The sequence below is a fragment of the Quercus lobata genome, chromosome 2 (assembly GCF_001633185.2).
Source record: "Quercus lobata isolate SW786 chromosome 2, ValleyOak3.0 Primary Assembly, whole genome shotgun sequence".
Lineage (NCBI taxonomy): Eukaryota > Viridiplantae > Streptophyta > Magnoliopsida > Fagales > Fagaceae > Quercus > Quercus lobata.
In genome coordinates, this window is record NC_044905.1 from 67,213,911 (window position 1) to 67,225,750 (window position 11,840).

Consider the following 11,840-nt stretch of genomic DNA (forward strand, 5'->3'; position numbering starts at 1 on the left):
GCACATGGGAAAAAACTTATTAAAAAAAGAAAGGATAGAGAGCTCAAAACAAATTCTCTGTGGCTGACCACATGGTAGAACTTATTATTTTGTGAACCCCTCAGCCACACAAAAATAAAAAATATGAAAGAAGATATATTTTTATATAAAAAAGAAGAAACAGTCAAAAAAATATAATAAAAAAAATAAAACCCCAAATATATAGTATTTAGTTTGGTAGCTGTTGGTTGTAGTTACCTAGGGAGGGTGGGGAATCTCTCTTTTCATCTCATCATTGACTCTCCTCTTGGGAATGCTGGCAGGAGGTGGAGGTTCATCTGGCCCTTTTTTCCCAGAATCAAGAAAAGCCCATTTGAGCTATATAACTATTATAAATTTTATTTATTATTACTAAATTCTTTTTTCTTTTTCTTTTTTTTTTTTTTTATAGGAGACACTTTCTCAGATGTTAAATTTAAACAGATAGTTGTTTGAAGATCTTTGTCTCTGTGTTTTGACACAGTTACTCCCAACGACATTCTAACCTCCCACACCTCCCTCTCATTTCCCGCTAACACACAGTTCTTCCTTTGATGGGCAAGAAGCAGCACTTAGATTGGACCTCTAAATCCATTGTTTCCTCTGGGAGTGAGAGAGTTTCTCTTTTGAGTAAGGAGGTTTGTTTTCTTCTCTTCTTCTTCTTATGGTTTTTTTGACTTTTCTTTTTTTTCGGCGTTAAAATTTGCAACTTTATTATTAGTTTTTTTTTTTTTTTTTTTTCTCTGATGGGGTTATATTTTTTGAGGGTCATGTCATGTTTGTTCAATTTGCTTAAACATGCCATGCTCCATATCAAGAATTTGGTTACATATACAATTGCTTTGTTATTTGATATGCTATTTTATAAGTTCTTGTAATTTGGAAGAGTTTTTATGAAAATCTCATGGTTTAGCTAACTCAATTTTTTTTAACTTGCTCTTTATATTCATTTTTCTTGAATCCTTAAGTTCCATGAGTTTACTGGTAAAAGAAAAAAAAAAGGCCACAATGTTGAATTTAATGTTTCCCATTGTGTTGTGGTTTGCATTTGATTCATAACTACCCTGCCATATTGTTTGTTTAGTTTCAGTTAATAATGGGGAGTTGTGTACACTGGGTACGACCTTTTTTAAGTACAGGAGCTGGCTTTCTTAAATCCCATTTCCTTAAAATTCCACTACTTTCTTTGTTAGTTCCATGTTTTATGTGTAGCTTACCTTTTATCAGCAGAGCTTGATAGTGTCTGTTTGTTTTGGAAGGAAAATACTAAATCTTTTACTGTAATAAGACCATTAAAGACCTTGTTAATTGGTATTTAAAAAAGGAAGCCAATTTGCTTTGATTCATGCAGGCAAAGAGGAAAGCAAATGAAGACCAATCAGCTGATGGACAAGCGACAGACCTTGAGCATGGTGATGCAATAGAGGTGAACGCTACTCTAGTCATTTGAACACTAAAATTTTATTCATCTTTGATTCAAAGCTGTTTTGTCAAAATTTATAACTGTGTTTTGGTTCTTTGGTAAATGCTGCAGGCCGCAAATGTTGGATTTTCTAGAGTACTGTCACTAGTAAGTGGGAAATTTGTGATGGGTTTTGATAATGTTGTAAGGATTCTCTGAAATATGTCATATGGTAAAAATCCTCATGTTTTACAGGCAAAACCAGATGCAGGGAAGCTAGTTGTTGCCACCATTGCATTGTTGATAGCATCCACATCAAGTATTCTGATTGTATGTTGATTTACTTATTGGTGGCCACGCAAGACCTCTCTTTCATTTTTATCCCCCCCCCCCCCCCCTCTTTTAATTATCTTCTAACACAAATATAGTGAATGGATTGTTAATTTGACTGCCAAGTACCTTTTAGGATTTCTATTGGCTCACTGTCACTGAACTATGTAAAATTAAATATGTGTGCGTGTGTGTGTATGTATATAAATGTTAATTACAACAAGTTTCAGAGTTTATGTGACAATATAGAATAACATTTAGTGTATCACTATAAGTCAATATATCTAACAGTATGCTTGTCAACTCCAACAACAAGAGCTTCATGGCCAAATCTTTTTCTTTCTGTTTTGAGATAAATATCTTTTTTCAATGTGCTCTTCAGACATGTTGAAGAATACAATAAAAAATACAAACTTCTTGGTCATGTGGATCATTGTGGACTCAACTTCTGCTTTCTCCACAAGCCAAGGGACTCTAAAATTTCTCTATCTCTGACTGTTCTCCCATTAATATCTAGGAATAAATTCTAACTCATTACTTGGTTTGTTCTTATTGCAAAACTCGTCTCTCTGAACATAATGATTCTTGTTATGCAGCCAAAATATGGTGGTATGATAATAGACATTGTATCAACAGAAATAAGAACTCCTGAACAGCAGGCAGAAGCTCTAGAAGCCATCAAGGACACCATATTGGATATTGTGCTGATAGTTGTCATCGGGTATGATATACTCTCTATTATTTGCTGCACTAAGTTTAAATAGTTTCTAAGGACTGTAAGTTATAGGAGTGCTTTGGCTGCTGTTCTGAATCAGCACACTCTGAGGAACACATAATATGGGTGGATGGGTGGGACTAGTTTGGAGAAAAAATAAAATCACTGTAATCAACATCACATAAGGCATCCATACAAATCCTTTACCAGTTGAAATGAGAAGTGAACAAACTGATATGAATAAATAAAGTACAAACCTAAACAACATAATGATGCAATAGGATCAACTCCAAATTGGTTTTCAAAAAGATGATAGATTTTCAGAAGTACATATTTACCATACTTATTTACGAATTTTTATAAATAAAAGCATGCTCTGGCTAGAACAAAATAAATAAAAAAGTTCCATAATTTACCTTTCTTTCTTTTGGGGAAAAAAGGAGGGGGGAGGGGGTGGTTGGGGTTGGGGTTGGGGCAGCTAGGAAACTCCGTAACTTTCATAATGCCAAAACAAGGAAGAGCTATTAATACAGTGATGCCTTCACCAAATTAGAAATACAGAGGCAAGAATCTCAATTTTCTTCCAACCAGAAATAGATAAGTACAAATTCTTAGAACTTCTAATAACCTAATTTCTTTTTCAGGCTTCTCCTGCTCACATAACTATAATTTTAAGCCTAGCACCAGAAAATGAAAACATTTATAATCCAATAACCCACCAATTCAACAAGATCTCTATTAACTGCATTTCCTAGCTGTAACATGCTTTCTGCCAAATATGGGTAATGTTAAGCATTGCTGAATTGGCTATCATATATGAGAGTTGAAAAGGATGATAATAATAAAATTTTTGAAATAACCATCTCAAGATTATTGTCTTTGTATCAAATTTTAAGAGCCTATGTTAGCTTATGTTGTTTAATGATAACTGACTGTGGTTTTTTTAGTTCACTGTGCACAGCACTTCGAGCATGGTTGTTTGCTTCTGCTAGTGAAAGAGTTGTAGCTCGTTTGAGAAAGGACTTATTCAGTCACCTTATCAATCAGGTTAGATCCATTAGTTCTCGAACTTGTAAAACTGGAATGCTCCCTGTGAAATAAAAATACACAGAATTGCAAAAGGACATATAGAAACTTACACAATGTATATCCATTTCTAAACCACTGTACGGTTGGTCTTTTGGGTTTCATATCAATATAATCATGCTGGAAGCATATTCAAACTGTAAATAGCTTCTTTAGTGTGAGAGCTTTATTAGGAACAATGGAAGTCAATAATTATCAAGTTACTATAATTATCTTATTAGTATTGCTCTGGAACTCTAAATACCATTTGGTGCGGTTGATGCTGCATGGTTCAATAGGAAATAGCATTCTTTGATGTTACCCGAACGGGGGAACTACTAAGCAGGCTATCTGAAGACACACAGATCATAAAGAATGCAGCCACTACCAATCTTTCTGAGGCACTCCGAAATCTAACAACTGCATTTATCGGCATTGGCTTCATGTTCTCATCTTCATGGAAATTAACATGTAAGTGATTTTATTTTCTTTGAGTAATGCTCATTTAGTCTAGTGATTATTTTTCTTATTGTATGCTTCTTCCTGTTTAGTGTTGGCTTTGGCCGTAGTGCCAATCATTTCGGTTGCTGTACGAAAATTTGGGCGCTATCTTCGTGAACTTTCACATTCAACTCAAGCTGCAGCTGCAGTATCTGCCTCAATTGCAGAGGTTTGTAAGCAAAATATGAACGTTATATTGCTATTTATCAATTTTTTAATTGCTTAATGCATGGCACTGGAAACCATTTATATTTTTAGATTCCTATTGCGTAAATAGTTGTTTTTGGAAGAATACAAAGTGGCAAAAAGGAAGTCAGAATGGAAGTTTGAGAGTTTAGATTCAAGATTTGATGAATTGCATGGAAAAGGTAGTTTGAAGGAGAGGGAGAAGGATATTTAAAACTTGCTAAGCCTAAGATAAGGGGAAGGAAAAGCAAAGACTTTACTTTGTTAATTGCGTCAAAAAGTTATATTAAGGGAACACTATATTAAGGAAAGATATAGGAGCTATCTTTTTATTATTTTTCAATAAGTAACGAAGGATACAGGGGCTACTTAGATGTATTCTTGAATTCAATCCACGGAGGGAATTGGGAGCAAATTTCCAATTTAACTCCATTGAGATAGAAATCATAGGTTCACAAGAAGAGTTATAATAGTTGAGGTAACAAATAATTAAAGAAGATGAAAATAGGAAAGAAGTTAACTCATAAGAAATTCTGAACTGATTTGCATGGATTCTTTGTACTTTTACCCTATGCAATTTGTTAATAATATTTAGTTCTATACGAGTTAAACAGGCAAGTAACTCATTATTAGGAATGTTGTTACTCAATTTTTTTTTAATTGTAACTTGTTTGTTTTTCCTGTGCAATATTGATTTTTAGGAATCTTTTGGGGCCATTCGGACGGTCAGATCTTTTGCTCAAGAAGCTTATGCAGTCTCTAATTACTCAGAAAAAGTTGATGAGACACTGAACCTTGGTCTCAGACAAGCTGTGAGTGTCTTGATTAGTTTATCTCTCTCTATCTCTCTCTCTCTCTCTCTCATTGGAAGCTGTGAGTGCATTTCCTAGTTATGACTATTTTAGAAAAATCCTAAAGCTTTTAAGGCTTTCCTTTTCTGATACAGAGAGTAGTTGGTCTATTTTTTGGAGGGCTAAATGCAGCATCAACATTATCTGTCATCGTAGTGGTGGTTTATGGAGCTTACTTGACAATAACAGGCACCATGACTGCAGGCTCTCTTACATCCTTCATTCTTTATAGCCTTACAGGTGCTTCCCTCATTGTTTATACCCTGTAAATTGTACCTCTAAGGGACAAAACGTTTTCAAATTTAGTTTTGAAGCTGGGGAAATTTTTTAAAAATTCTTAGCCTCTTAAGATTTAAGAGGCCGTTCCAGTAATCCAGTTTGATAAACAGTAACGTGAATTGTGTTTCTGCTCTGCTTTGAAAAAGGTGATAATCACCGTATCTGAATATTACGGGTTATGATAAACCAATCTTCTAAGCCAAACCTTTCATGTTTTCAATATCATTGTTTTTGTTGCCTGTGACTGCCTCTTTTATTTCTTTCTTTGAAAGCTTTATAGCTACTAAAAATTTACAAAATTGTGAAATTTCTGTGTCTGCAGTTGGATCCTCAGTATCCTCTTTATCAGGATTGTATACAACAGCAATGAAAGCTGCAGGAGCAAGCAGGAGAGTTTTTCAGCTCCTGGATCGTGTCTCATCCATGCCAACAGCAGGAGATAAGTGCCCCATAGGGTCAGTTACTTTACATCCCCCACCCCTCTCCCTGGGGGTCCCTTTCCCTCTCTTTTACACACCATAACCCTTGATTTGGGAAATAATACCTTAAAAATTACTATTAATCATCTATTTTACTCTGATACATTCTTACGCTTAAAAGCAGTAGACCATTGGGCAATGAGTACACTATCTCATATTTTCATTCTCCAGTTGAGATTAAAGTTAAATTCTTATCTGTAATGTTGTGGCTTTGATGGCAGAGATCCAGATGGAGATGTGGAATTAGATGATGTCTGGTTTGCTTACCCTTCTCGCCCAAGTCATATGGTTCTCAAGGTAGTGGTTTTTCTTAATTACATTATGCTGCGAACTTGAAAATGATGAGCACAAATACTAAGAAATGTTTTCTTGCCAACGAGATGATGTCATCAATTTACCTATGTACTTTGACTGTGTTAATGTAACATTGATTCTAAGATTTTTACTTATCAAAAAATAAATAAATAAATAAATAATTCTAAGATTCAATTTGACTCTTGTTTGTTGCCCCGAAGTCTTTCTTTGGCTTGAGTTGTGAAAGAATTTATATTCTTTGTATGTCTTTCCTACCTAATGGGTCATTAACATTTGAACCCATGTAAGAACTTTCTTTCTTAGCATAGTATGAGTGTTTTTATGATTTTCTTCATGTATCAACATTGGAATAGTAAGCATACAAGACTTCTAACATTTTTAACCTTGTGACTTTATCTACAATCATTGTTTCAATTGCAGGGTATAACATTAAAACTGAGGCCTGGTTCAAAAGTTGCTCTTGTTGGTCCAAGTGGAGGTGGAAAAGTAATGTTATTATCCTTATCATTTTCATTTTTTTCCCTCTTGGTGGTCTTTCAACGATTAGAGCATGTCTAAGGCTCTAAAATCATCATTTTTTCCTCTTTGTCAAATGAGTACAGCAAATTTGACTTGTGTAGAATGTTAAAATTATTTAATTTTGTATTGCAGACGACAATAGCCAACTTAATTGAGAGGTTCTATGACCCTCTCAAGGGAAAGATTTTGCTAAATGGGGTTCCCCTGGTAGAAATATCACATGAGTATCTTCACAGCAAGGTAATTTTAGTTTCAAAATAGTTTTCTGCTTATGATATAGCAGGATTTGGTAGAGAGACTTAGCTCCTCTAAAATCCCCGTAAAATAGCCTGTGGATCAGAGTTGATAATATTAGAATCACGAGATTTCTTTGACACCCTACTTTTCTATACTTTTCAGATAAGTATCGTGAGCCAGGAGCCTGTTCTTTTCAATTGTTCTGTGGAAGAAAACATTGCCTACGGGTTCAATGGAAATGCTAGCTCAACTGATATAGAAAATGTAGCTGTGAGTTTCAATCATTTTTTTTCATTCCTTGTGAACAAATGAACATCTTCTATTTTTATTTACTCTATTTTTGTATACTGATAAAGTGATAAATATTTCAGAAAATGGCTAATGCACATGAATTCATAGAAAAGTTTCCAGAAAAGTATAAAACTGTTGTTGGAGAACGTGGATTGAGGCTGTCAGGAGGCCAGAAACAACGAGTAGCAATTGCAAGAGCACTCCTAATGAATCCAAGGGTTTTGCTATTGGATGAAGCCACTAGTGCTCTAGATGCTGAGAGTGAATACCTTGTTCAGGTGAGATCAGCAGATTTAAGTAAATCATCCATTTGGACAGTACTAACTTTATTTTTGCAGGACATAGAGAGTTTTTGATGTCCAAAATATCCAAGCTTTGGTTCTTTTTGTTAATTATTTGTGTCTTATCAAACAATAGCAAATGAAAAAATAGCTTTCATTAGAAAATAACATCAAGAAAGAAGAAAAATTATTAGGCTATCCTGACCTTTCAACTTGCATTCCAATGTCACAATGATGGTTGTAAATAATCCAACATTCACTGGGACAACTAGTGACTCAAAATAAGTTTTAAGGTAGACTTTGTCTAATTGAGGATCCATAACTAACCCCAGCAATTCAGGACAAAGGGAATAATCTGAGAGTTACTGGGACAGCAATTTTGTTATTGTTTTTGTCATCAGTGTCTCACTGAATATTCTGTCCGCAATTGCCCAGCACCTTTGGAAATTTGATTGAGCTGATGTAACTTGGCTTAAAGATGGATTTACCTCGAAACAATCCCATCATCCATGGGCAACTTGTTAAAGCTTCAAACTATGTGAAGCATACGAGGCAGAATAGAGGTAGGACTAATATTTATGCAAAGCTTGGTAAATTGAAGTCCTTTAGCTGCTGGACTAATATATGTGCAATGTTAGGTCAATAGAAGACTTTTAATTGTAGGATTTATGTTTGTGCAAAGTTAGTGATGTGATTTGGCGTAACGTGAGGCACTTTAAGATGTTCAAAATTGAACATTCTCTCTGCTTTTATATTTTATATTAGATTAGATATTTGATTCTCTAAGATTCAAAGTCTCTTATAGCTTTCCCCTCTAAAGCACCACCAGTTTCTTCCTGCCCAACCATTCATCATTGTTGCTGTTCTTCTAGCATACTCCTCCACTTTCTCCTTTTGGATTGACCTACTATCCAGTCTCATCAAGAAAATAAAAATGCATTCTCTGCCAATGACATGTAGCAAGAATGATTTATATAGTGTGAGCATTGAACTTGTTCCCAATAATGCTATAAGTTGCATGTTCGAAGCTACTCCTTGCCATTGGCCTTTCATTACAAAATATACAGTTGTTGTACATTGGAATGTATTGCTTTAAGTTGACGGTGCCAAGGAGTAATTATAGCTGTAAAACCACATTTCATTTCTCTCCTATAAGGGAGAAAAAGAAGAAGAAAATTCAGGGAAAGAAGAGAGAAAACAGAGCTACAAAATATGCTGATTTTGTCTGCCTATAATTCTAAGTTTTATTTCGTTCACTATCAAACATATTAACCAATTCTCATGCAACCTATAGGATGCCATGGATTCTCTGATGCGGGGAAGGACTGTTCTTGTCATAGCACACCGGCTTTCAACTGTCCAAAGTGCAGACACTGTTGCAGTTATATCAGATGGTCAGATAGCCGAAAGTGGCACCCATGATGAGCTACTCAGCCAGGATGGAATTTACACTGCATTAGTGAGGCGGCAATTACAAGTCCCCAAAACTGAACTGTAGTCTAAGACTACAAAACTCAGTTAGAAGTGAGTTCACTTGTGATTGGAATTCCCATACTGGCTTCTCCTATGTAATGATTTGCCTTTGAATTCATAAATGTTCTTGTTTTAAGAGATTATAAAGACCTTTTAGTACTTAATCTTACAACATGTATAGAAACCTTGTTACTTTCCAGATTTGATATCCAGATTGCTCCAAGAGTCGTTTGGTCAAAAAATGTGATTTTCTAAACAATTAAGGAATATTGCAAATAGCCCTAACACATATGCTGACACTATCAACTTGGCTTGAATACGCAGCCGATTCAAATTGGTGGTTGCCGATTGGTTTGCATAATTTTAACTATCATTGTGTATGTCTATGTCATACTCTATCCTAACTTATGGGTATATTCTACTTTTATTTTCTTGTGAAAGAAAAAAAAAATTATTAATCCTAAATTTAGAAGGGCATTAAAATGTATACCCTTCGGAATAATCCATTTGAGTGTGTGTGGGTATATATAAGTGATTAACTTATTATTCAAGCAAGCGTCGATTTTTTTTCTGACAGATTAAAGAGTAATGCTACAAACATAATATTTTTCATAATAATTGAGTTGACAAATTTTTACTAATTCTTATACATACATATATATATATATATATATATATATATTGTCTACCATTAACAATTAGCCACTTTAACAGTTACGAAATATTTTGTAAACTTTTTTGTAATCCTAGAGTTATATATACAAGACATTAGAATTTTTAGGAAATAGTTAAGTCATGCACTCTTCACATACATATGCAATTTGGGACAATTAGTCATTTAACAATTGTGAAATATTTTGTAATACTTTCTGTAATTCTAGAGTTATATATATAAGACATTAGAGTTTTTAGAAAGAGTGGGGTTATTACACACCACCAAAGGCAACTAAAATCGTGATTTCAAGCAACGATTTCAAGTTGCTTTTAGGGGTGTGTAAAATAGTGTGTGAAACAAGTTAGAAATTGTGACTTCAATTTCTTTTGTGGAGTGTGTATAAAATAATTTGTGCGCAACAAATTTAACTCTTTTAGAAAATAGTCAAGTCATGCACTCTTCACATACGCATGCAGTTGTTTGGGACTTCCCCCTCCTGGGTAAGTTTCACATGCAACAATAAGAATTGAACCCACAATCTCAAACAAAGGGGGGAGATACCATTTGATTTGAGCTGGAGCTCATTAACACTATTTAGATCATATTAGGGGTATACCTATCTTTAATTCTAAATAGAGTAATGCTAAAAAGACTTTTTACAATATTTTTACAAACTTTTGATGTGTCAAATTTTTATTAGTTCTCTTCTAGACCCACTACCTACATTCCTTTTTTTATTTACCAATAACTACTCACCGATTATAGTTTATAGCTCTAACATTTATTATTGCTACATTATGTTGAACAACATTAGTGTAAATTTTCATCCACTTCCACCCCCCCCCCCCCCCCCCGCCATCCCAATTTAGAATAAAAGAGTCTCTACCTATAAGATCAAATTTGTAAAACTAAAATTTCCTTAACAAAAGGATGCTATAATTAATTTGCATATATTTTTCCTTTTATTTTGTATTTCTTTTTTCACCAGAAGTTGAAGACTTCACTTCTGCTATAGGTTGAAACTCTCTAAAAAAAGAATAATGACGTATAAATTATGAAACTTTAATAGCTTATGTGACATCTTAAAAAATTGGGATAATTAAAGTAAAAATGTAAACTATTATACATTTTAGCCACTCGATTCACTCGATTCCTTTTACAAAGAATGTATAAATTTTTATGGTTAGAAATTTCCACCACTCGATTCATTTTTTTTTCTTCCCTTTTACAAAGAATGTATCATCTTAAAAAATTGGGATAATTAAAGTAAAAATATAAACTATTATACATTTTAGCCACTAAACAAGATCAATGACCAGAAAGATGCAGTTTTACATACAAAACTCTCAAAAATTAATCACAAATTTATGCATCCTTCCAAGCAAAAATTACAAAACTAAAAAAAAATAGAACTAGCAAATTACACTACTGTACTATTTAAAGACATTCACGCGTTTTTTTGGTCAACGAAATGCCGACATTCACTCGAGGTTTTTTCTTCTTTTTTTGAGAAAAAACTAGCCTATGAGGTGATGACTCATGACTGTGACCGATGAACGTGCAAAGGCCAAAGAGAACTATGTACTATGTAGTAAGTACATTGAAAGCTAACTCAGGGAATTGGCCAAGTTGGTTGGGCTCTTGGTCTCAAGTTGCTTGTACTGAGCTCGATTAGGTGTGCTCCTTAGTTCGAGTTCTACTACCTGCACTTTGAAAAGAATTTCCTGAGCCAATACTTTACCCCTTCGTGGGCCCATCCAACGCAAATAGTGATTAATCTCTGGTTGAAAGTCTTGAGAAAACACTACGAGAAACAAAAAAAAAAAGTACATTGAAAGCTGCCGTCAATCATTCAAAAATTAAAATGGTCACTTCACGTGGATCTCTTTCTCAAAAAAAAAAAAAAAAAAAACTTTATGTGGATTTAGATTTATTGATCCTACCGTGCAATACGTGAACTGAAAGTTTTTTTTTTTTTTTTTTGGGAGAAGAACGTGAATTGAAAGTTAAATATTTATTTTTAATCTTAGTTAATGAATTAGATTTTTTTTTTTTTTTAACTTTTATATCTTAATTATTCCATATAACTTTAGGATTTAACCGTTGTCTTACTTTTTGGCTCTAACTAATGGCTTAGAAGGGTTTTTTTTTTTTTTTTTTTTTTTTTGGGTATGTATATGCTCGCATTTGAGTATCATTTAAAAGTAATGCTCGTGACACATAAAATAGTACAATTTGTGTCA

General features: G+C 33.9%; 1 protein-coding gene across 2 annotated transcripts; it reads left to right on the forward strand.

Moving 5' to 3' along the window:
- Positions 1-202: 202 nt before the first annotated feature.
- Positions 203-9,211, forward strand: LOC115976273 (ABC transporter B family member 27-like). 2 transcript variants are annotated; one of them, XM_031097449.1, is made up of 18 exons: positions 203-305; positions 431-656; positions 1,370-1,444; positions 1,553-1,588; positions 1,676-1,750; positions 2,347-2,471; positions 3,413-3,512; positions 3,830-4,001; positions 4,082-4,200; positions 4,919-5,029; positions 5,164-5,308; positions 5,670-5,802; positions 6,048-6,123; positions 6,562-6,627; positions 6,793-6,900; positions 7,060-7,167; positions 7,269-7,466; positions 8,764-9,211. In XM_031097449.1, exons 2-18 carry the CDS (start codon positions 573-575, stop codon positions 8,965-8,967), a joined length of 1,935 nt encoding a protein of 644 aa, XP_030953309.1. In that variant the 5' UTR covers positions 203-305; positions 431-572; the 3' UTR covers positions 8,968-9,211. The 2 variants fall into 2 exon arrangements, with proteins under 2 accessions (XP_030953309.1, XP_030953310.1); XM_031097450.1 differs by having other exon boundaries at positions 212-311.
- The last annotated feature ends 2,629 nt before the right edge of the window (positions 9,212-11,840 follow it).

Coding starts and splice junctions, on each gene's coding strand:
- LOC115976273 (XM_031097449.1), top strand. CDS start 573: ATGGGCAAGAAGCAGCACTTAGATTGGACCTCTAAATCCATTGTTTCC. Junction 1,751..2,346: donor CCACATCAAGTATTCTGATT/GTATGTTGATTT, acceptor CTTGTTATGCAG/CCAAAATATGGTGGTATGAT. Junction 5,309..5,669: donor CATTCTTTATAGCCTTACAG/GTGCTTCCCTCA, acceptor CTGTGTCTGCAG/TTGGATCCTCAGTATCCTCT.